The sequence below is a fragment of the Pantherophis guttatus genome, chromosome 4 (genome assembly GCF_059756535.1).
Source record: "Pantherophis guttatus breed Tessera chromosome 4, ASM5975653v1, whole genome shotgun sequence".
NCBI lineage: Eukaryota > Metazoa > Chordata > Lepidosauria > Squamata > Colubridae > Pantherophis > Pantherophis guttatus.
The window spans coordinates 16,754,574-16,779,966 of NC_142066.1; the positions used below are offsets into that span (position 1 = coordinate 16,754,574).

Below are 25,393 nucleotides of genomic sequence, written 5' to 3' on the forward strand. Positions count from 1 at the left end.
AGCCTTCAGTCCCCTAATCATCTCTGTGGCTCTTCTCTGTATTTCTTTCTGGAATCTGGACATTTTTTTTTTTATATCATGTCGATCAAAACCATATCTTCTTCTTTATTAGTTATTGCCTACTATACTGATTAGGACTCAGAATCACTATCTAATATTTCAAAGAAAAGATTAAGGAAAGTTTTCTAAATTCTAAAGTGAACTTCACAGTATTATTGCTTTATATGTCCTATTAATGGAGATGGAAGGAAGAAGGCAGAACCTCAAAATGCAGAAGGGAAAACTATATGCTGAAAGCAACCAATTAGATTACGTTCAAAGGGTATGGTGTTAAAATCAGTTTCATTTTTTCATTAGTTGCTCTTTCTTATTCAGATTAGGTCTCAGAACAATGATATAACATTTGGGCGAAAATATGCATCCCAGTAATCCAGCTGCTGAAGCCAAAATGGAGAAGATCTCCACAGCCACCATGTATTTTCCCTTGGTACTCAAATAGGTGGGAACAAATGATACCCAGACACTGCAAAAAACCAACATGCTGAAGGTGATAAATTTGGCTTCGTTAAAGCTGTCAGGCAAATTTCTGGCTAGGAAGGCCACAGTGAAACTGACAGCAGTCAACAACCCCAGAAAGCCAAGCACTGTATAAAACATAGTGGTTGAACCTTCATTACATTGTAGAACAATTTCTTCAGCCATGGAGTGCATGTCAGAATCTGTGAAGGGAGGAGAAATTGTGAGCCACACCACACAAATGCAGAATTGTGTCAGAGAGCAAGATAGGACAATAGAGATAGCCAGCCTTTTCCCCACCCATTTTCTCATTTTAGATCCGGGCTTGGTGGCCATGAAAGCAAGGACCACTATGATTGTTTTCCCCAATATACAAGAAAGAGCTACAGAGAAGATGACTCCAAAAGCAGTTTGTCGCAAGAGACATTTAACTTGGTCAGGTTGCCCAATGAAGAGCAAACTGCAAAGGAAAGAGAGCAGGAGAGCAGCAAGAAGGATATAAGTGAGGTTCCTATTATTGGCTTTCACAATAGGTGTGTCCTGATGTTTAATGAATATCCCGAGCACCACAGCTGAGATGACAGAAAAGGAGACTGCAATCACTGCCAAAGAAATCCCCAAAGGTTCTTGATAAGTTAAATAAACTATACGTTTTGGAAGGCAACTATCCTTATCCTTGCTTGGATATTGATCCTCTGGGCATGGGAAACAGTCATCTAAGTCTGAAAAAGAAACCATTCATAAAAGCATTATTGTTTGAATCATCTTCATTTCATTTTCAGTATGCTCCAATTTTACAGTATTCTATAGACATAATGAGATCCTAATTTGATAACTAGAATGCCTTTTATATGGTGTGGCCCTCGAAAATCATTTCAAAAACCATAATTGATCTGCAATGCAATGGACCTGCAATTATCTCACCTAGTTTTCTTATTTCCGCATGAGCTATACTGGCTCCAAGTTGCTTACTCCTTGCAATTCAATTTTCTGGTTATCACCATTAGATCCCTGGATGTCACTGGGCCAAATGATAGATGAGATCACCTTTCTTCAATGTATCTGTCTTTCTCAATAAGTCTGGTAGGTAGGCATGCTCCAGATCTTGTCTGAAATATAGCCGTCATGGAGTTTAGAATTCAATCTGATCTATAGCATTCAGCCTTTTCCAATACTCTTCCATCTGAATTATTTGGGTTTCCTACCCTTTTATCCTTGTAGCAAGCTTGGAAACCCTTGTTATTCACTTAAAGTATTATGGTAGAATGGGGATTGACTCAGGAGCTTGATTTTCTGGTACCCTGTAGCAAGGTTTTTTGTTTAAATTATTATTCATGTTTCTAAATATTGTGGTAAGCCACATAGGTTATGCTATATGTGATAGACAATCATATACATTACAGAATCAATCAGTCAATCATTTGGATAGAATAGGAAGTAAAAACAAGTAAAAAATATGGAAAAATTATCAATATAAAATTATGAAGTCTAAAAATTAATTTAATTGTTTCATTGATTCACATTAATATGATGTGAAGCTCAAGATTTTCAATCACCATAATATTTATTAAAAATATTCATTTCTTAAAAATAAATCCCCATTTATATCTATTATATCACTGATACATTGAATATAATCCATTGCTTACCTAATTGGTCAGCTATCTTGCCTTCTGGACATATTTTGCAATCATAGCAACAGGATAATTTTCCTTCCACTTTTATCTTGCTATGGCCAAGAGGACACTCTTCGTTACAGATGGAAAGAGGTAATGCCTGCTCGTAAATAAAATCAGAATTCTCAGAAAGAATTTATTTTTGGTGGATTGTACTTTTCATCAATTATGCATATGTAAATTCTAAGGATTAGTTTCGGGCAATGTACCAGATGCTGATGTGGGAAAACCTTTGTGCTAATCTTGTGGGGGGGGAGGTGTCATCTATAGAATATCTAATAGAGGTTTTCCTTATAGGAAGTTGCTAGCGTGATTTTTAATTTTTTCCCCATAAATTTTGCCAATTGTCCAAATAGATATTGTGCCCAAAATATTTACACCAAATTATCATCGTTTCTTTCACCTGTTCCTCAATCATATCTTGTTCTAATAATATAGTTTACTTATGGTCTTGCCTTCCCTGCTAAATAAAATTTCATCTAATTCTGATGATTCTTGCTTTATGCCCCATTCCTTTTTATCTTTGCTAAATTTAGATTGAATTTGGAGATACGCCCACCATTCCAATTTGATTCCTTCTTCCTTTAAAGTATTACTCGCTTTTAATTCTCCTTTCTCATTCAAAATATCTTTATAGGTGGCAGTTCCCCCTCGTTTTGTCACATTTGGATGTGTATACATTTCTAAATTCTAAGTATTAGTTTCGGGCAATGTATCAGATGCTGATGTGGGAAAACCTTTAACTTGAGATCCCTCTGAGTATGCTCTCTTTAAGGTCCCATTTCTTGTTGGTGTCAAATCAAATCAAATATCTATATTATGGTCTTCGAACAGGCTTGATAAAAGTGCTGTAAAATGGATAGTTTAACACAGCAAAATTATTAGGCCATGAAAAGGGAAAAATGAGAGATACCTGGTTAAACATGAGAGGCCAAACAACATCCTTGGCAGAAATGGTGAGTAGTTTTTCTGGGAGAGCCAGGGGGTCGATTTTTCCAATTTGGACTTTCAGAAAGGACTTGTTTGGAAATGTGACCCAATTGAAAATATCAAATCCAGTTTCTAATTGCCCATTGGGGCCAAAAGAAACCTGTACTCCAGCACTGTTGTTAAAGGAGACTTGTTGCAAGAAACGGTGGAGCTAAAGGAAGAAGAAAAAAAGAAGAGGGGGGAAACCCCAGGAAACTTATCAGGAATCTTTGAAAGGGATGTGAAAATTTCAATTTGATTCTTTCAATTTGGCCTAAATAAACTTGAGATATTCTTCATGCAATTCATTGACAAATTTGCTATTCACTTGGAGTAATACTATTCCTATTTTCACAAGATTTCTTATTATTTTTTTATTATTATAATTCCCTTGCAATCTTAATGTCTAAGGAGATTTTCGGTCATCCAAGCATTGGTTGTCCCTAAGGTGTTTTTTTTCAAAAGGCAACTGGACTTACTTTGTTTTTCCTTGAAGATGTTTTCCTTCTCATCCAAGAAGCTTCTTCAGTTCTGAATAGAAGCAAAACACGTTCGCTTCCGGCGGTGACGTCAGCGTGTTAGGGATGAAAGGAACGGACCTCTGTTCTCCAAGTCCCTAATATCTCCGATTTAGGAGCTGATTTAGGCACTATTGACCCCGGAGAGGTCAATAGAAATAAGGGGAAACTCCGAGGACCTCGGGGAGGGCAGCAATCCCCCCGAAGGTTCAGGAAATCCCCCTTAATCCTGATCGGGGAAAAACCAGCCACCCCGGCTGGCCAGAAACGTTGACAGCTGACTAAGAGGGAAGCGAAAATCAAATAAAGAAGACTTCGGTGGAAAGATCGGGAAGAAAAAGAGCTCAAAAGGTATATTTACAATCCATAATGTGAGAATCGAAGGCGGAAGAAGATAAAACTCCAACTAAGAAGCGAACCTTCGCTAGACAAGCGGCCACTGAGAAATAAGCGGAGACGGCTTCCATCTTGACAGTGACAGCGCACAAATTACAACCGGCGAAAGCGGAGGAAATCCAGGGGAAACTCAGGAGGAGAAAGAGATCCCAGAGAAGCTTGGATTTTGAATATTTTGCTACAGAGGAGAGACGGAATTTAAGGAGAGAAAGGGATTAATTTGATAGACTTTGCCCTTTGTGGAGGTGACAACGAGACAATTAACAAGCAGTCGATACCGGAAGAGAGAGCGGCAGAAAAACTCAGTTTAAAGCAGAAGCTAGTGACTTTTGGAGTTAAATCAAATCAACTTAAGCGGAATATTTTTCTTTGGACTTTTGGACTTTTGGACTTTGGATATTTGGAGGTTTGGACTTTGGATATTTGGAGGTTTGGACTTAGACATTGGGACTTGGACTATTTTACCCTTTACTTTTGCTGAAAGGTGGACACTTGGGAGTCTTGGAGCTTTGGTGGACACTGGACACTCAATCTAAAAGTATTGGGACATTAGACTCTGAACAATAAATAACAAGGATACAAATTTGAAAAAAAAAAAAAAGAGAAGAGAGTGATCCAGAAGAAGAAGAATCAACTGTAAAGTATAATTAATTGTATTATAAGCTGATAACAAATTAGTGATTAAGAAGCATAGAAAGCATTAATATTAAATGTACCGTTTGTGAAATTTCATATATAACCCTATATACTATATATATAACTGTTAACTTAATTTCATATTTACTCTAAATATATATTTATACTTATCTTAGAGCTATATTTTATCTTGGCAGTTAAATATCAGATTGTTTTGTATGTTTAGTTTTGAAAAATTATATTAGACAGATTAATTGAATCTAGGATTGAAATTAAGGGTAATTGATTTGATAAATAGTAATTAATAATAAATTTGAATAAGATAGTAAGTAATTAATTATAAGGATAGCTAACTGATGAATTGCTGAAGTATTAGACTTTTCCCTCACTTCCTCCTCTTATATTTCACCCCCATGTTTAGAGAGTAATATAGGCCAGATATCCATCATGAATTGAAGAACTCTGTAAAATATTGAAAAGTGAAAAATAGAATTTTTAGATAAACTTATATATAGACAGTGATAGTGTGACAAGGAAACTCATTTTAGTTGCTTATCTCCCTGGGATTACTGGGATTACTGAAAGCCACCAATCAAACATAAATACCAAAAGAAATAGAACGGCCCAAATAGTAATCAGTATATGAAATTCTGGGAGAAGATAATAAAAGAAATACAAATGGCAACTACAAGTTCAACAACAATCTCTAAGTTAAGTAAGAAAATACCATCAAGCCAGATGATACTCATGGCCTCCCCAGCACAACAAAAAACAGTTGAAACTACGGAAAAAGATAAAGCAACTCCCACCCTTAGTATGCAAAACATTCACTCCGTATTAATGATGATTCAGGAAGGAATGAATAAAATGCAAGAGACCATGGCCTACAACTATGAGGAGACAAGGAAAAATCACGAGGAACTTAGGATGGATGTGGGAGAGATAAAGGATAACATTAGGAACATGGATGAGAAGATAGGAAAGATACAACATAAAATAGAGGAAAATGAACAGAGGATTTATAAGGTGGAGGAGAGAATAGAACATACGAACAAGAGAATGGAGAAGATGGAATATAACCAAGCAGCCACAAATAAGGACCTAGAGGACACGGTATCATATCTTGAGATGGAGAAGGCATCCTTCTACTTAAGGTTTCAGAACGTAGAAGAGCAAAAGGAGGAGGACCTAGGAGAAATCATGACCGAGATACTTTCAGAAGTGACCCAGAGGGACAAGGAAGAGATACGAAGTGGAATAGACGAAATCTATAGAGTTTACACGAACTACGCCCGGAGAAATAAGTTACCAAAAGAAATACACATCAGATTCACAAAAAAATCTTTAAAAGAAGAGATCTATAGGAAGATGAGAGAGGATACAGCTATGTATAAGGGAAAAGAAATTTTAACCCTCAAACAGATACCAAAAAGGACAAGGGACCAAAGAAGGAACTACAACTTTCTAACGGCACAGTTGAATAAATTTAAAATAAAGTTCCGCTGGCTAATACCGGAGGGTCTACTAATCTCCTGGGAAGACAAAAAATACAGAATTGATAACGTAGGAAAAGCACAGGACTTCTTTGACCAACACTTCGTGCTGGAGGAGGAGCAGGAGAGCAGAAAAGAAGAGGAACTTAAGAGGCAAGAGGAACAGCGGACAGAGAAAGAAGAAAGAGACCGAGAAGAGGGGAGAAGATTGGAAAGAGAAAGAATGGAGAGAGAGGGAGCGAGGGAAAAGACCCAAATGATTACTAGAAACACAAAAAGACTGCAAACAACGGATAGATAAATAAGGAGAGATGGAAAAAGAGCTAAAACTTATTTCAATCAATATAAACGGACTTAATTCACCAGCTAAAAGAAAACAGACATTTACAAAACTTCAAAAGCTAGAAATAGATATTATAACACTCCAAGAGGTACATATCAAAAGACAGCATCAAAAACTATTGGACAACCAAAGATTAGGAAGACTATATGCAGCTCTAGGAGACCAAAAAAAGAGAGGAGTCGTAATATATGTGAAGAAATACCTAAAAACAAAACAAATATATGCAGACACAGAAGGACGTTTCTTAATAATAGAAATACAAACAGGATCCAAAACAATATTATTAATATCCATATATGCACCCAATGGAAACCAAAATGACTTTTTTAAAAAGCTACACAATATAATTAAAGACCTGGAATACGAAACTATCTGTTTGGTAGGAGATTTCAACGCAATCATGGACATAGAAAAAGACTATCGGAGTAATAAACAAAGTAAAACCAGAAAGAAAACTCTACCGGAACCTTTTAAAGACATGATCAACGAACTACACCTACATGACGTATGGAGAGAGGCAAACATGCAAACGAAACAGTATACATATTATTCGAACCCACACCAGTCATGGTCTAGGATCGACATGGCCTGGATGACTTCAGACCTCAGAGAGGAGGTAAAAAATATCGAAATAGCAGTGAACACCTGGGCAGATCATAACCCCATTAAAATAATATGGAAAGGACATCGAAAGCAAAGGAGGTGGATGATGGATACGGGAATAATAAAAGATAAGGAATATATACAGATGATTGAGAAAGAGGTTAAAATGTTCCTACAAATAAACACTAAGGAACAGACATCGCTTCAAAACCTTTGGGACACAATTAAAGCATACATAAGAGGTCTTACAATTGCGTATATGGCAAAAATAAATAAATAAAGAGAAACAACAGTCAAGGAATAAGTTGTTAGAAGAACTTAGAATATTTGAATTAGAATTGCAGAAGGAGCCCCATAACAAAACAATAAAAGGAAAATTAAACCTTACTAAACATAAAATCAATCTGATTACCCAGACAGAAATCGCACAGAAAATCAAATTAGCAAAACAGAAACATTTTGAGCATGCAAACAAAACGGGGCGCTGGTTAGCGTATAAATTGAAAAAAGAAAAAGAAAGGAGAACAATATTTCAATTGCAGGACGAAACAGGACAAATATACCATACCAACCTAGACAAAAAACGTATAGTCAAAGATTTTTTTCAAAGTCTTTACAAGAAAGAAGAGATTCGGGATGAAGACATTAAAGAATACTTATGTAAAATAAACATTACAAAATTAGAGGAGTCCCACAGAGAAGCATTAAATAGACCAATTACGATGTCTGAGCTGGTGGAAGCAAGGAAAAAGCAAAAAAACAACAAGGTCCCAGGCCCGGACGGAATACCAACGGAGTTTTATAAAAACTGTCAAAATGCAATTGATGAACTGTTACTCCAAGTCCTCAATGATGCATTATTAGAAGCAGAAATTCCCAAATCCTGGACTGAAACCATTATTACACTTATTCCTAAAGAAGATACAGACCCCACACAAGTTAAAAATTATAGGCCGATCTCATTGCTCAATGTAGATTATAAACTCTTCATGTTGGTTATAACGCAAAGACTGAAAACAATTATTCATAAATATATACATACAGATCAGAACGGTTTTGTTCCAAGAAGACAGATCAAAAATAACATAAGAACAATTATCAATGTCCTGGAATATTACGAGAAAAGAGTTGATAAACAAGTAGCTTTAATCTTCTTAGACGCACAAAAGGCCTTTGATAATCTAAATTGGAACTTCCTCATATTGCAATTAGAAACCATGGACTTTGGTCCTAAATTTTTACATATGATTAGAAGAGTATATTCCCTCCAAACGGCCAAAATTATGATTAATGGAGATATGACTGAAAATCTGGATATACAAAAGGGTGTGAGACAGGGCTGCCCTTTATCCCCACTATTGTTCATAATTTCATTGGAAATATTACTAAACGAAGTCAGGAAAGATGCCGAAATAAAAGGTTTGAGAACACGGAAAGAAGAGTACAAATTGCAAGCCTTCGCTGACGACGTGGTATTTATAATGGAACAACCGGAAACAACAGGAACCAAACTTCTAGCGAAGATAGAGGAATATGGAAGAGTCGCAGGGCTTAAAATTAACAAACAAAAAACTAAAGTATTAACAAAGAATTTGACAAAGATACAGGAGACAAAACTAGAAGACAAATTAGGAATACAAATTGTAAAGAGAATAAAGTATCTAGGAATCTGGCTTACTGCTAAAGCAATAACAATTAGAGAAGACAATTATAATAAATTAATGAAACAAATTAGAAAAGACCTGGAAACGTGGAACAAATTACAACTGTCATTCCTAGGGAAAATTGCATCCATAAAAATGAATATACTGCCTAGATTACTCTACCTTTTTCAAGTAACCCCAATCTGGCCAGGAAAGAACTTTTTTAAGGACCTTAATAAAATAATAACAAAATTTATCTGGAATGGGAAAAGGGCCAGAATCAAAATAAATTGTATGCAAGATATTCGGGAAAAAGGAGGTTTAGGCCTACCGGACTGGGAGTTATATTATAAAGCAGCGTCGCTAAACTGGATAAGGGACTGGATAGACCTTAAGAATAAAAGAATGCTATCACTAGAGGGCTTTGAATTACAACGCGGATGGCACGCCTTTCTGTGGGAGGGAAAGGACAAGCACCACGGATATTTCCAGCAACATATTATCAGAGAATCATTGTACAAATCATGGCAAGATATTAGGAAACATTATATCAAGATCCCACGATGGCTATCGACAATGGAAGCACTAATCTATCCCAATGCCATGGATATAGAGAAAATGAGGACTTATAAAGAATTACTGAACAGTGAAGGAGAATTACAAACAAGACAAGAATTACAAAATCAGGGTATAGACATTGATTGGTGGCCATACATGCAAATAGAATCAAGATATAAAACTGATCGGGCACAATTCGGATTCCAAAATGAACCAAATGAATTGGATAAAATATTACAAAGTACAGATGAGAAAATGATTACCAAAATTTATAAGTACCTATTAAAATATAAATTAGAAGAGGAGGTTGTCAAAGAGAATATGATAATATGGGCCAAAAATATAGGATATACTATTGAATTGGATAAGTGGGAGAATCTGTGGAAGATAAATTACAGGATGACATTGTCTATACCCTACAAGGAAAACCTTTACAAAATGTTCTACCGATGGCACCTCCCACCGGCGCGCCTAGCCAAGATGTTCCCAAATACATCTCCGATGTGCTGGAAATGTAAATCACAGAAAGGGACATATTATCATCTCTGGTGGCTATGCCGAAGGGCAAAACAATACTGGCAACAAATTAAAACAATGATTGAAGAAATCACGAAACAAAAACTGGAAATGAGGCCGGAAACCTTTTTATTGGGAATAATCACAGCACAATATACCAAAGAAATAAAATATCTGATTATCCATATCCTCACAGCAGCACGTATACTCTTTGCCCAACATTGGAAATCTGAACAGTTACCCACAGAAGACAAAATAATAGCTAAAATTACAGAATGCGCAGAATTGGATAAGCTCACAAAAGAAATACAAGAGAAAGATGATACTGATTACTATTTAGTATGGCAAAGATGGTACAGCTGGCTGGAGGCAAAAATAGGAATATAAAGATGATTTTTCGACTATTCAATGGAAATGCATAGAAGTAAATAAGGAGTCAACTATATATGTACATACATAACTAAGTAAATAGGTGACTGTAGATATTGATACAAATAGAAATATGAAAAATAACCCACCGTTGTAATATCTTCTAAGAGTCAGTCATTGGACTGAATTGATGTGTGTTCGTTTTGTATGTTGTTTCAATGTATTTATGTTGGTTTTGTTTTTTCTTTTTATTATTAATAAAAACTATTAAAAAGAAAAAAATAATAAAAAAGAAGCAAAACACGTTCAAGAAAGATAAAGAAAGTTCCTTTGCCTTTTGAAGAAGCACCTTTGGGATCTTTGAATCTTAGTAACTCCAAAGTTTAGCTGGTGAGGAATAATAATGCTATTCAGTAGCAGAGTAGTTTTCAAGTTTCTACATTGAAAATTGTCAAATATAATGGACTGAATAAGATCCTGCACATACCATTTTAGACATAAAATAAAGTTAGTATGTTACATATTTCTAATGGTCTCTATGTTTAAGGATTAGAATTATATTTATTTTTTATTTTCTTTGATATGAAAGTTTCCAGTACTTCCATATAGTTTTCAAAACTATCTGTAAAGCTTTATATTAGTTAAAACAAAACAAAACAAAAACCAAAAACCTATTCTTATTCTTAATTTCCACTATCTTCAAGCGCTGGTGTGCCTCAGCCCCCAGGACTCCTCTCGCTCCCCGGGCTGTCCAGAGTTGCAGTGCCCGGGCCTTAGGCTGATGTTTTGCAATGCTAGGTCCATGGTGAATAAAGCCCCCCTCATTTGCGACCTTATTCAGGAGGGGGGTGCGGACCTGGCAGGTATTACAGAGACCTGGCTGGGCCAAGAGTGGGGGTTTCCCCTCATAGAGATGTGCCCGGCAGGTTTCCGCGCATTTCATCAGCCAAGGGCCCAGGGTAGGGGTGGGGGGTTGGCGGTCGTTATAAAGGAAAGTCTTGATCCAAGGGAGGCCACTGTACCTCAGATTGCTGGATATGAGTCTCTCCTGGTGAAGTGGGGCCATGGGGTGCAGGTGGGCCTGCTGATCACGTACCTGGCTCCCTGCCACGTGACAGCGGCCCTGCCCGAGTTCCTCAACGTTATTGCCGGGGTGGCAGTTGATACCCCCAGGCTTTTGGTCATGGGGGATTTCAACCTGCCGTCTGCCAGTGAGGCGTCTGGGTTGGCTCGGGAGTTTATGGCTTCCATGACAGCCATGGATCTGACACAACTAATTCTTGGCCCTACTCACACAGGAGGACACACTCTGGACTTGGTTTTTGTCTCTGGTCAGTGGTTGAATGGCCTGGATGTTGGGGATATAGTTATCAAACCCCTGTCGTGGTCGGACCATTCTCTCTGGAGGCTAGACTTTCTGACCGCCGAGCCCCACTGCAGGGAGGCGGAACCGATGAGGTGGTCCCACCCCAGGCGCCTGATGGATCCTGATAGGTTGCAGAAGGAGCTTGGGCCAGTGCCTGTAACTCTGGCTCACGACTCAGCTGAAGACCTGGTGGCTGCCTGGGATAGGACAGCCACTGGTGCTCTGGACCGAGTCGTGCCTTTGCGGCCTCTGACCCGATGCCGAACCTGCCCGGCTCCTTGGTTCTCTGAGGAGCTGAGGGAGATGAAGTGCCAGAAAAGATGCCTAGAGAGTGGTTGGAGGGCTAGTCGATCTGAATCCGACTGAACACTAGTTAGGTCTCATGTTAGGACCTATTTAGTGGCGATAAAAGCAGCAAAGTGTAATTACTTTTCCACTCTTATTGCATCGGCAGATAACTGCCCAGCCACCTTGTTTAGAGTGACCCGCTCCCTCCTACATCAGGGAGTGCAAGAGGACCCCTTGCAAGGGCAGGCTGAGGATTTTACACAGCATCTGCACGATAAAATCTCTCAGATTCAGGAAGGCTTGGACTCTGACTGGGTAAATTCTGGCGAGGTGACTGAGGCCGGCCTTGAGAATGTTATCTGGGATGAGTTCAATCCTGTGACTTCTGAGGACGTGGACAGGATTCTGGGGAGGTTAAACGTAACCACATGTTTATTGGACCCGTGTCCTTCCTGGCTGGTATTGGCCACCCGAGAGGTGACGCGAGGCTGGCTCCAGAGGATTATAAATGCTTCTCTGACTGAGGGTTTCTTCCCTGCCACCTTGAAACAGGCAGTGGTGAGGCCCCTCCTCAAGAAGCCTTCTCTGGACCCGGCTGTTTTGGCAAATTGCCATCCGGTCTCCAACCTTCGCTTCACTGCAAAGGTTTTTGAGAGTGTGGTTGCACTACAGCTCCCGAAGTACCTGGATGAAACCGTCTATCTAGATCCATGCCAGTTCGGCTTCAGACCTGGGTAAGCACGGAGACGGCATTGGTCGCATTGGTGGATGATCTCTGGAGGGCTCGGGACAGGGGTTGCTCCTCTGTCCTGGTCCTGTTAGATCTCTCAGCGGCTTTTGATACCATCGACCATGGTATCATGCTGCGTTGGCTGGAGGGCTTGGGGGTGGCAGGCACCGTGTTGCGGTGGTTCTCCTCCTTCCTCTCTGACAGGTCGCAGTCTGTGTTGGCAGGGGGGCAGAGGTCGACCTCGAGGCGCCTTGTTTGTGGGGTACTGCAAGGGTCGGTCCTCTCACCGCTCCTGTTCAACATTTATGTGAAGCCGCTGGGTGAGATCATCCATGGTTTTGGGGTGCGTTGCCAACTGTATGCTGATGATGCTTAGCTGTACATCTCCACCCTTGACCACCCCAATGATGCCCTCGAAGTGATGTCCCAGTGTCTTGAAGCCGTGCGGGTCTGGATGGGGAGGAACAGGCTTCGACTCAACCCCTCCAAGACCTAGTGGCTGTGGATGCCAGCATCCCGGTATAGCCAGCTGGTGCCATCGCTGGCTATTGGGGGTGAGTTACTGACCCCCACAGAGGGGGATCACAACTTGGGTGTCCTCCTGGACTCATGGCTGTCTTTGGAAGGGCATATGACGGCCGTGGCCAGGGGGGGGCCTTCTATCAGGTCCGCCTGATACACCAGTTGTGCCCCTTTCTGGATTGGGACTCCTTATGCACAGTCACCCATGCCCTCGTCACATCTCGCCTGGACTACTGTAACGCTCTCTACATGGGGCTCCCCTTGAGGTGCACCCGGAGGCTCCAACTGGTCCAGAATGCAGCCGCACGGGTGATTATGGGAGCAAAAGGGCGCTCTCCTGCACGAGCTGCACTGGCTCCCAGTGGACTTCAAGGTGTTGGTTCTCACCTTTAAAGCGCTCCATGGCATAGGGCCAGGATACTTGTGAGACCGCCTGCTGCTACCGATAACCTCCCACCAGCCAATACCTTCACACAGAGAGGGCCTCCTTAGGATGCCGTTGGCTGGTGGCCCCCAGGGGGAGAGCCTTCTCTGTGGGGGCACCCGTCCTGTGGAATGAGCTACCTCCTGAAATACGACTGATCCCGGACCTCCACATTTTCCGCAAGGCCCTGAAGACTTATTTATTCCAACAAGCCGGCCTAGTTTAAATGGTTTTAATGGGGATTTTTAATCTTTTAATTTTATTGGTTCTTGGGTTTTAAATTGGGAATTTTTTGATTTTGTAGATTTAAATTGGTAATGCCGCTGATTTAATCTATTTTAGTTTTTTCTTAACTTTTGTACTATATGTGTTTTGATTTCTGGCTGTCCACTGCCCTGAGTCCCCCGGGGGAGAAGGGCGGTATATAAGTTTAAATAAATAAATAAATAAATAAATAAATAAATAAATAAATAAATAACTTTTCCCCAAATTTTTCATTACACAACATTACTTGCCAAGGTGATTGGAGGAAGAGCTTCCATCTCCTCTCATCCATTTTTTGACCCCCTTTCAGTTTGGAAGAGCGCATGGCCTTCAGAGCATGTGCCACAGCATAGACTGCATTGTAGATGCTGTAACTATGTGCATTCATGGTGGTCTCAAAGACAGAATTAGGAAGCGTCTCCAGCTTCTCTTCTCCAGTGCAGATCCTTTCAGCATTCTCATCTCTAATATCGCTGAAGAATGAGCATTCAAATGCATCTTTCCAGAAATCCCTAATAAACCCATCGTCTTTTTTTAAGTTTGGGTTTCTCTTCTGCATAAATTGTTGGAATCCGGTCAGCTGCTTTGAGTGAATGGCAAAAGAAAGTGCACCATGGAGAAAATCAATGGGCAACTGTCTATGAATTAGAATGGATGTGAATTCCATCTGGGCTGACATGATCCAAATTTTGGCCGTTCTCTCCTTTGGAATATTATCATAATTGAAAAAATAGATCATGAGTCTCAAAGGCAACAAGCCTGCATTTTCAGCACTTAAGATAACTGCAATGACTGTACTCTCCATGATCACTTTGAATATTTTACCTGCATTTTCTATCCACTCAGCAGCTGCATTACCATACCTCATCTGGGGAAGACATTCTGTAAAGTCAAAGCAGATTCCTCTCTCTAAAAACATGGAAAGTCTCTTCTGAATGAATCTGTCTCTATCTTCCTCAAACAGAAAAACTAACCCAACCCAGGTCCATCCAAAATGCAACAATAAATGCAATATTCCTTTCAATTGATAGGTTTCATCTGGGAACATCCATTTGACAAACTTTGCTGTTTCAGTATTAATCAATGGAGCAGATCCATATGAGATCTAAATGGAGAAAGTCAGAAGAACATAGGAATGAAGGATAGCTTCCAAAATAAAAAGGATAATAAAAACCAATGCATGTGTATTTATTAAATCCAATCTCTGGGTTTGAGTGGGATACAAAAATAGGGTGCTTAAAATTAGTTTTAGATGACATCTGTAATTTTGCTCATCAAGCAAAAGGGGACAGTCCTTTCAAGATGGTCTTATTCATGGTTTTGCTCAAATTTCCATTTCAATGACCCACCTTTTGAATGTAATAATTAGCTGGTGAGCAACTCATATTGATCTATTTTTTGTCTCACCTGGGGAACTTTGTAGTTGAATAGAGGGATTGCCATGTTGAGACAGGTGTTACTACGGGGTCCTCCAATGACAGCTACTGTGTTGGTCTGGTCATTGCATTTGTAGTTGGGTATAAATTTATCCTTTGTAGATAGAAATTCCATTGCTAAATGATAAGTTGTAATTTCCACAGGATAGTGTGTAGCGATATGGAAACCAAGGCTAACATTGGGTAAAATCCCAGAATGTTCATTGATCTCCTTTACAGCAAATGCCAGAGCCAAAGTGTGTTGGTAATTATGAGTGATGAACCTTCAGCGAGAGTTAGAAACTGTTAATATTTTTCTGTTTCAGAATTGGACAGCTGTTGTAATCTATACATATAAATTATACATAAATATAATATAAATTAGTGCTTATTTTTTCTTCTGGACACCTGCAATATGGTCACTAACAAATGCCCCTAGATTGTATCAACTAGGAAACACTGACCTACTTGTGGCAACTTAACATTCAGCTAAGGTAACATTTAATCAGACCATATTTGAAATACTGTGTTCAGTTTTGGAGACCTCACTTTAAAAAAAATGTATCGATAAGGTTGAGAGAGTCCAGAGATGGGCAACAAAAAGGCTACAAGAGCAGAGAGAAAATATATCAGGAAATATTAGAGGAAACGAATATATTCATCCTAGAGGGCAGAAGGAAAGGGGGTACATCTCTGAAACTTTTAAATGAATTAAAGAGTGTGAATAAAGTTCTAGAAGACAATATTCTCAATATTAAATACAACATAAGAACATGGGGATATAATCTCACAGTGACAAGAGTGAAGTTCAAAACTAATTTTATTATTTCACAGAAAGAGTAGTGGAACCATAACCAACTTCCAGAGGAGCTAGTGAATTAGTCATTAGTAACTGAGTTAAAACTTGCTAGGGATCACATCAGGCAAAAAAAAATCTGCAATCAGTTTCCTATGTTTCTATCTGATTTCAATATTATCTATATCTTATCCGTATTTTCTGAGAGAATTAAGCCAGTTTGCTTTTCACACCCTAGATGTATAATAGCCTAAAATATCCCCTAGAGGGTTTCTCTTTTATATCTGGATGAAATCAAAGGCAAAAAACCTCAAGATTAACAAGAGAGCTTCTGCAATATTTAGATTAATCAAACTTTTTGCTTTCAACAAGGGACTTTGTTGAATGAAGGAAGCTGTCCGAAGGGAATGAAATTCATATACTTTATGATTAAAACTAATAATATTCATCTCAATTTCAACATCAGTATTAGGATAGGTCTACAATAAAAAAAAAGGACTGCATACGGTCAAAGGAACAGGTCATAAAAACTGACAAGCAACGAATACCTTTAAGCCTAAAAGTTAAAGAAAATGCAGCTTTTAGGTGGCAATGTGGGGGGAAGAGAAGTTTGTGGTATGAGGAGGAGGAGAAGTAGTTGGATACTTACAGGTACTGATCAAGGATGTCAGAAGAAGGAAGGCTTTGAAAAGTGATTTCATTTGTAAGAAATAAAACCTGATAAATAATAGCAGCAATGATTAAATCTCCAGATTGGTAATATTTATGAACAATTGGAAGAGGACTACTAAATTTACAAGTGTTGGGAGGAGAAATGCTCATCATAGTTGGGAAAAAAAGTAAAACTAATGTTCTGAATATAACAAATTCATTGTAATATGTAGTCATTGTAGACATAAAACAGTAAATCCTATGTTACCATAGGATCATAATCTAAAGGTAAAATAATGAACTTTATCTAAAGTTAACAGAATAACAGAACTGGAAGGGAATTTGGAGATCTTCTAATGAAATATCACACATGAAACACAAATCCTTCCCCCACCCCCACATGCATGTCTTCATTTCTAAGCAGATATTAATATAGTGCAGTGACTTAATCCAAGCTCATCATTTTTACAGTGTTTGCTGGAATTCCCTTAAGATTTGGAGAAGAAGGGACAATAACTATCCTTAATTACTAATCAGTACCATTCTTTGCAATGATGCTTTGAGAAATATCAGAAAGAAACATGTTTATCATATCTCAATAGACACTGCTGCACTGCTATGAACCTTTGAAGATGGGAAATAAATATGGGGGAATGAGAGTTCATGTGCTGAGAAGAAAACAAAATAGAACTATAGAAAAGACAAGAATGGAAATAGTTCTGTTAGGGTCATTTTTCTCATTAATTTTGTTATTAACACTTTGCTGAATACAACACTTTGGTTTTTAAAAACAATCTTAAATTATTCTGGTTTTAAAGATTCATTTTATTGATGAAATTGTACACCACCCAGAAGTGCCTCTCTGAAGGAGATGGGAAGCAAAGAAGTGTGAAATAATGAATGAATGAATTAATTAAAGAAAGAAAGAAAGAAAGAAGTAAGGAAGGGAGGGAGGGAGGGAGGGAGGGAGGGAGGGAGGAAGGAAGGAAGGAAGGAAGGAAGGAAGGAAGGAAGGAAGGAAGGAAGGAAGGAAGGAAGGATCTATCTTGAAAAGGAGTACTATAACAATTATTCTCTCTCCAGAAAGACATTATTTTGGAATGTAAAAGATGTAGTCCACCAGAAATGAGGCTCTGGGATGGGAGTTGAGCCTTTTATGGTGGACTTATGGCTTCCCAAAGAGCAGATGAGCATATTCTGAGTGCTCCTTCTGCTGTCTCTTTTTCTCAAGATCCTGTAGTAATCAGGAGCATTTTTGAGAACATCCAAATATCAAAATAACTTTTGGGAGTTTTCTTTTTCTTTTTCTCTTCTCTTCTCTTCTCTTCTCTTCTCTTCTCTTCTCTTCTCTTCTCTTCTCTTCTCTTCTCTTTGTTTCTAATTGTTTGATTGGTTTTCAGTATAGAACATGGGACTCACATCATTACAAGATGAGCATTACAAGAGAGAAGGGATAACCACAAGTCTCTTTCAATTTTCTGACAATATGGACATTGTATCACTTTGGTACACAGCTGTCCCAGAGCTTAGCTAGTCTTGCTAAACCTGAACTCAATTTCTTTATCTCAAAAGTCATAGCTCAAGATAATACTTCTATCACCATTTAGCTAACTATGTCTTAACTAACTACATGGAGCATGGTGGCTCATATGGTTAAGGTACTAGTTTGATGATCAGCAGGATCAATTCAAGATCAGGTTGCTACCGCTTGTTCACACGGGCTCCCATCACTCGCTCCCGCTCTTGCTGACACAACAGTTTGAAAGCAGGTGATTGTGAATAGATGGATGAGTATCATTTCAGTGGGCAACCTATTGAGGACATTAAAGGAACCTCCAACTGAGTGTCCCCCAGATAATGGTGATATCACTGACCAAAGTTTGTAGTATTTGCAGAATGATATCATGATATACCCAATGCCAATATGATATTTATTTATTTAATTATTTGCCAACAAGTATAAGGAAACAAGTCTCAGTATAGACAGACTTGGACACATGGAAAAATGGCACAAATTAATGGATATAAACAGGTAAAACATAGCCATAAACACATAGAAACTAACAACAGGATCTGGTAGAGTGTTCCAGACATTTACTACTCTATTGCTAATGTAATATTTTCTGCAATCAAGATTAGAGCAAATTACATTTAGTTTGTATCTATTGATGGCCCTTGATTATTGAGATTGTAGTTAAAGTAGTCATTAGCAGGTAGGATGTTATGGTAGATAATCTTGTGTACTAAGCTTAAGTCGGAACATAGACAGCTTAGTTCAAGGTTATCCAGGCCTAAAATTTCAAGCCTGGTGGTATAAGGCATTTTATTGCGAGCAGAGGAGTTGAGTAGTCTTCTTGTAAAATACCTCTGACTCTCTCTAATGCAGTGGTCACCAACCTTTTTATCGCCGCGGCCCGCTGAGCGCGCGCAGGGGTGGAGGCACGGCCCAGGAGCTTTTGCGCACGGCCCATTGCGCACGGCCCAGGAGCCTTTGCGCTGCAGCGTTCATGTCCCCCGGCCGCTGCGCGGCCCGGTGCCAGGTACTCTACGGCCCGGCACCGGTCCGCGGACCGGGGGTTGGGGACCACTGCTCTAATGTACTAATGTGTAAAATACAGTGTGGGTTCCAGGCAGGTGAGAAGTATTCAAGGATAGATCTGGCAAATGTTTTGTATGCCCTAGTTAGAAGTACAGCATTACCAGAGAGAAAACTTCATAAAATAAGGTTGACAACTCTTAATGCCTTTTTAGCAATGTTGTTACAGTGAGCTCTGGGACTTAGATCTTTTGAAATGAGTACTCCTAGGTCCTTGACAGAGTGTGGGTCATCTTTTAGAGCATTTCCGCCTAGCTTGTATTTGATGTTCTGATTTTTATTGCCAATGTGCAGGACTGAGCATTTGTTAGCAGAGATTTGGAGTTGCAAATTGCTTCACCATTCAAATACATAATCTAAGTCATTTTGTACGGTAGTAGAATTGTCTGTGGTGTTAAATCGTTTTACATCATTGGCAAAGAGGATGCAGCTGCTTGCAAAATCATCACAAAGGTCGTTAATATAAAGCAGAAAGAGTGTTGGTCCTAGAATGTTAACTGGTGCAGGGTTTGATATAGTGTTTCCACTTTTAACTACATGATAGGGACTGTCCCTTCCCTCCAAGTACCTATTTGCATAGGACTAAAGGATTGTTGTGTCTTCTTTGAAATAAATGTGTGTGTGTGTGCTTAGGAGAGAGACAGAGAGAGACAAATGTGGGGTAGGCATACTATTTATACATCAACTGTTGAGTTAAAAATTACGTGAATAACTGCATCTCCTTAATAAGATGTCATTGTTCGGGGCTTCCGGTTGGCGCCGCCATCGTCACCAGATGGTCTTTTAGGACTGCCAGCCCCGCCGCCCGTAAAGAGCCGCCTCCAAAGCTGAGAGGCAGCTCTAAAAACTCTGTTTCTTTTAGGTAATGTGAGAAGAGCCGGTGAGGTCAGGTAGAGCCCCCTGTGAAGTCCGCAGATTTTTTTTTTTTTTTTTTTGCTTCTGGGGAGGAAACAGGATGAGGCTCCCTATCCAGCTTGCCATGGCTCCGGACTTCGGGGGAACTCTGCATGTAGCAGAGCCAGACGACGCGACCAACGTAACAAGCGAAAGTCAAAGGATTTATTAAAATAAACAGGGTGAAATCTGGATCTGGAACTCAAAACTGCAATTATATATAATAGCCCTGTGATTGAATTTAAGAATGAAGAAAGAGTGAAGAAAGAGTGAAAGTTTAAAATGGCCTCCGGCTTTAGCTGTTTGAAAAGAAAAAAAACTGAAAGCGAAAGTGGATATGCCTGATTGTCTCAGTATGCTACAAAGTATCTAAAATAACAGCGCTGGTTAGAAGAAAAGGAAAAAGTCTTTTTTTCCCAAACTGTCTTTATGTTCTATCTCCCTTAGAGACTTGATTAACTCTGAGAGGATTCTGTGCTGGTAAGAAGGGAGAGAAGACTTCCTTTTTAAAAAAGAGTTTGTCTGCGTGGCAGAATGGCTTCAAAGCCAGATAACAAAGCTGTATGGGGGGGGGGGTTTCTCCTATTCATAAGTCACAAGAGCAGTTTTTAAGCTTGCAGACTCAGAACCAAGACTTGAAGGAATTTATTATTGCGGCTCTGATGAGACAAGATGTGCTTATGGACCAGAAGTTTGAGAAATTTCAACAGGAAACTAAGGAGGTGATTCAAGAAAAGTATGATAAGATGAAGCGAGATATTTTGACAGTCTGGACTGGCTTCTCAGAAGTAATTGTCCAGATTGATAAAAAAAAATGGAAGAAATCAGTCTAGAAGTAGAGTCTAAAATGAAGGAAGCTGATTATAAGATCTATAATGTGGATAATAAAATGCAAAGGATTGAAAATGAAGTGACAATGATGCAGCTCAAATTTATGGAATTTGCTGTAAAACTGAGGGGGATAAAGGAAAACAACAGAGATTTGAGAAGGATACAAATCCTTCTCTGGAAAGGATCAGCATTTGCTGATGCTTTGGCTGTGATGTTAAAGGTTAGCCCTGAAGAGGTTTTGTCCAAAATTGACAAGATTTACAGAGTGAATTCTTGCGTGGCAACGCAAAGGCAATTGCCCAGAGATGTAGTGATATACTTTACAGATAAAAGAATAAGAAGTGACATCTTGCAAAAGTATTTTGTTTCTACCCTACAAGTGGATGGAAGGCAGATTGGGATTTATAAAGAGTTGCCACCTAAGATGCTAAAAGACAGAAAAGATTTTGGATTTTTGGTGACTGAACTAAAGAAACAACAAAATCCATATAGATGGGATGCTCCAGTTGGTATAAGATTGACGTATCAAGGAGAAAGATACCGATTAAATACTGTTGAAAAAGCAGAAGAATTTTATCGCAGTGTTTTTAAAATTGGCCCAACATCTCCATGTATATTTTCAGCGTCAGGAATACAGGAGGGAGATAAAGAAAAGCAAATTGAACAAGAGATTGAAGCCCAGTGGAAGCAGATGGAGGTGGAGCCAATGGAAATACAAGGAACTACAGGGGGCTTTTTGGATGACCCATTCTCGGATCATCCTTTAAAGGTTATAGGTGGACCACCTAAAAACACAAGAGACGTGGCTTTGGATCTTGATCTGATGTCCCACAAAGTTAAAGATCAGCATATAACTCGAACAGCATACAAACAAATTCCAGAAAAACAACAACAGCAGAGGTTTAAACCAGCACAAGGCAAGAAAAGAAGCAGGTTCCACAAAACTAGAAAATTTTAGACCAATATCTCTTTTGAATATGGATTAAATTTTTTTTTGTAAAGTTATTAGCCAACAGATCAATGCCAGTTATCCAAGAACCGAATCATGTTTAAGCAGGATTTATAGAAGGCAGATATATGAAAGACAATGAGAGGCAAATTATAGATTTATTGGACTATCTTGAGAAGAATAAACAGATCCCTGCAGTGCTGGTGTTCTAGGATGTGGAGAAGGCCTGTAATTGAGTGAATTGGAACTTTCTATTATAGATTTTAAGAAAGATGGATTATGTGTACGTTGAAGGGAATAGTCATGAGGCAAGAGGACTATGTAACAAGGGCATTTGCAGTTGATCTGGTTGTTACCTAACATGGTCAATGGAATTAATAATCTAGATGAAAGACTTTACAGAAGATATCATATGGAATATAAATATAAAGTCACTCGGGGGGGTTTTATATATAAAAGTACTTTTCAATAATGGGAGCAGATGACAACTAAAGACACTAAATATACTGTTGGGAGAAGGACTTGATGTGATTGTTTAGACTTTATAAATTATTATATATGGCGGACCTGCGGGAAAGTGGGTGAGACAAAATTGATATGGTATATGGTGATAGGCTAGGTTACTGATTGCTCAATACTGAAAGGGATGTTATGTTTACTATTGAAGAATGGACTCTGAAGCTGGCCAGTTTCGCAGAAATGGTGAAGTTATCAGCATATATAATAGACTGGACACAAGAGATCTATGTAAGGGAGTGGAGGACATGGATAGATTATGTGCAGAATAAATACTAAACTAGGAAGTAACAGATAATTTTTAGTTTAATGTTGTGTAGAAATGTATAGTTTACAGGGGATAGTATACTAGAATGTCAGGAAGAAATGTATACCATACAGGGGGTAGAGTAGATGGGCGGTAAAGTATTATATAATATGATTTGGATCTGGATTTCATCCTGGGGAAGCCATGGGGGGAGGGGAAGGCAAGGGAGGGCTAGGGAGGGAAAGGGGGGGGAAGGGGAAAAATTTGTATTTGTAAAACTTTTTCAATAATAATATAAAAAAGATGTCATTGTCCATATAAGATTATGTATAGAAAGAGGAGACAATATAAGGAAACAGAAATACAGAATTGCTAAACAATCTCATGTTTTTAATTTATATAATAGAACTACTTCAGGAGCTAAATGGATTATTTCTAATTACACTAGTTGCAATTCAAATTGCTGGATGTCGCCCTTCAAGCTAAACAGGGCACAGAACTATGGACCAGGTATGGGTTAGAAAGATCTTCCAGGAGAGAGATTAGTCGAAAACTGAGTTAGTGCACACTAATATAAGCCAAGGATCAAGTTTTAAAAAAACTGAGGTTCCAGAAGCACATAGATCGCCCACACTAAATAATGAATCTGAGGTTGGTGCAAATTTTCTGACAAGGTGCAGCTATTGGCAACAAAGGACAGGACTCATTTAAACTGTCGACACCATTCTTTTTAAGGAGAGAGTACCATGTGTCAGCTTGGCTCTACAAATTTCACAAAATGTCCTGAGGCTGGGGGTGTATGTGTTCAAGACCTTGATTGGCTGACTTCCCTTGTACCTTGTCTGGCTGATAAGAGATGGAGTCTGACATTATGTTCAGAAAAGTTCTTCTGTTTCTCTAAAAAAAGCAGATAAGATGTTGAAACATACAGCCATATCATTGCTTTCTGTCACACTTCCAAAGTTGGCAGGGTGAAAAATCTGAATCCCTTGCATTTGTGGAATGACCTTTATTTTTAGGGAAGTAAATGTCAAAAAACCTTGAAAATCTGTCAAAACTATTCGAAAGATCAACTTAATCCCAGCAAAATGGAGGAAAAGATATTCTGAATCCCTTTCTTATGGCCTGCCTTTCTTTTACTGAGGAGAATGAAGAATATTTTGACAGAGATGTTGTGAAGCTCATGGGCTGCAGGATTATTATTATTTTTAATTGTATTTATATGCCGCCCTTCTCCGGAGACTCAGGGCGGCTTACAGTGCGTTAAGCAATAGCCTTCATACTTTTGTATATTTTATACAAAGTCAGCTTATTGCCCCCACAAACTGGGTCCTCAATTTACCTACCTTAGAAAGGATGGAAGGCTGAGTCAACCTTGAGCCTGGCAAGATTCGAACTTACTTTAATTGCAGACAGCTGGTGTTAAATTACAGTGCCTTGTCTGCAGAGCCACCCAGGCTCCCAAATCAGGCTCTTAAATCAATTCATTTTTTTATTCATGCATATTTTATCCTGTTCTTGATTAGCTATTGCCTACTATTCTGATTTGGGCTCAAAATCATTATCTAACATTAAAAAAAGATTAAGGGAACATTCTAGCTTCTGAAGTGAACTTCTCAGAATTATTGCTTTGTATGTCCTATTGATGTGGTGATGGACAGAAAAAGACAGAACCTCAAATTGGGCAAAAAAAATCCCATTATGCTAAAAGCAGCCAATAAGGTTTCATTCAAGGGATATGGTGTTAAAATCAGTTTCATTTTTTCATTAGTTGCTCCTTCTTATTCAGATTAGGTCTCAGAACAATGATATAGCATTTGGGGGAAAATATGCAGAGCAGTAATCCAGCTGCTGAAGCCAAAATGGAGAAGATCTCCACAGCCACCATGTATTTCCCCTTGGTACTCAAATAGGTGGGAACAAACGATACCCAGACACTGCAAAAGACCAACATGCTGAAGGTGATAAATTTGGCTTCATTAAAGCTGTCAGGCAAATTCCTGGCTAGGAAGGCCACAGTGAAACTGACAGCAATCAAGAACCCCAGAAAGCCAAGCACTGTATAAAACATGGTGGTTGAACCTTCGTTACATTGTAGAACTATTTCTTCAGCCATGGAGTGCATGTCAGAATCTGGGAAGGGAGGAGAAATTGTGAGCCATACTACACAAATGCAGAATTGTGTCAGAGAGCAAGATAGGACAATAGAGATAGCCAGCCTTTTCCCCACCCATTTTCTCATTTTGGATCCAGGCTTGGTAGCCATGAAAGCAAGGACCACTATGATTGTTTTCCCCAATATACAAGAAAGAGCTACAGAGAAGAGGATGCCAAAGGCCGTTTGTCGCAAGAGACATTTGACTTGGTCAGGTTGCCCAATGAAGAGCAAAGTGCAAAGGAAAGAGAGCAGGAGAGCAGCAAGAAGGCTATAAGTGAGGTTCCTATTATTGGCTTTCACAATAGGTGTTTCCTGATGTTTAATGAATATCCTGAGCACCACAGCTGAGATGACAGAAAAGGAGACTGCAATCACTGCCAAAGAAATCCCCAAAGGTTCTTGATAAGTTAAATAAATTGTACTTTTTGGAAGGCAACTATCCTTATCCTTGTTTGGATATTGATCCTCTGGACATGGGAAACAGTCATCTAAGTCTGAAAAAGAAACCAT

At 39.0% G+C, this 25,393-nt stretch overlaps 2 protein-coding genes and 1 pseudogene across 2 annotated transcripts; 1 reads left to right on the forward strand and 2 right to left on the reverse strand.

Moving 5' to 3' along the window:
* Positions 1-342: 342 nt before the first annotated feature.
* On the reverse strand, positions 343-1,273 carry LOC132710027 (vomeronasal type-2 receptor 26-like). The gene has a single exon (XM_060685342.2). The coding sequence runs from the start codon at positions 1,252-1,254 to the stop codon at positions 343-345; it is 912 nt and encodes a 303-aa protein (XP_060541325.2). The 5' UTR covers positions 1,255-1,273.
* Positions 1,274-11,017: 9,744 nt separating this feature from the next.
* On the forward strand, positions 11,018-12,628 carry LOC148113780 (uncharacterized; annotated as a pseudogene).
* Positions 12,629-24,481: 11,853 nt separating this feature from the next.
* LOC132710009 (vomeronasal type-2 receptor 26-like) lies at positions 24,482-25,393 on the reverse strand. Its single transcript, XM_087893381.1, has one exon. The coding sequence runs from the start codon at positions 25,391-25,393 to the stop codon at positions 24,482-24,484; it is 912 nt and encodes a 303-aa protein (XP_087749507.1).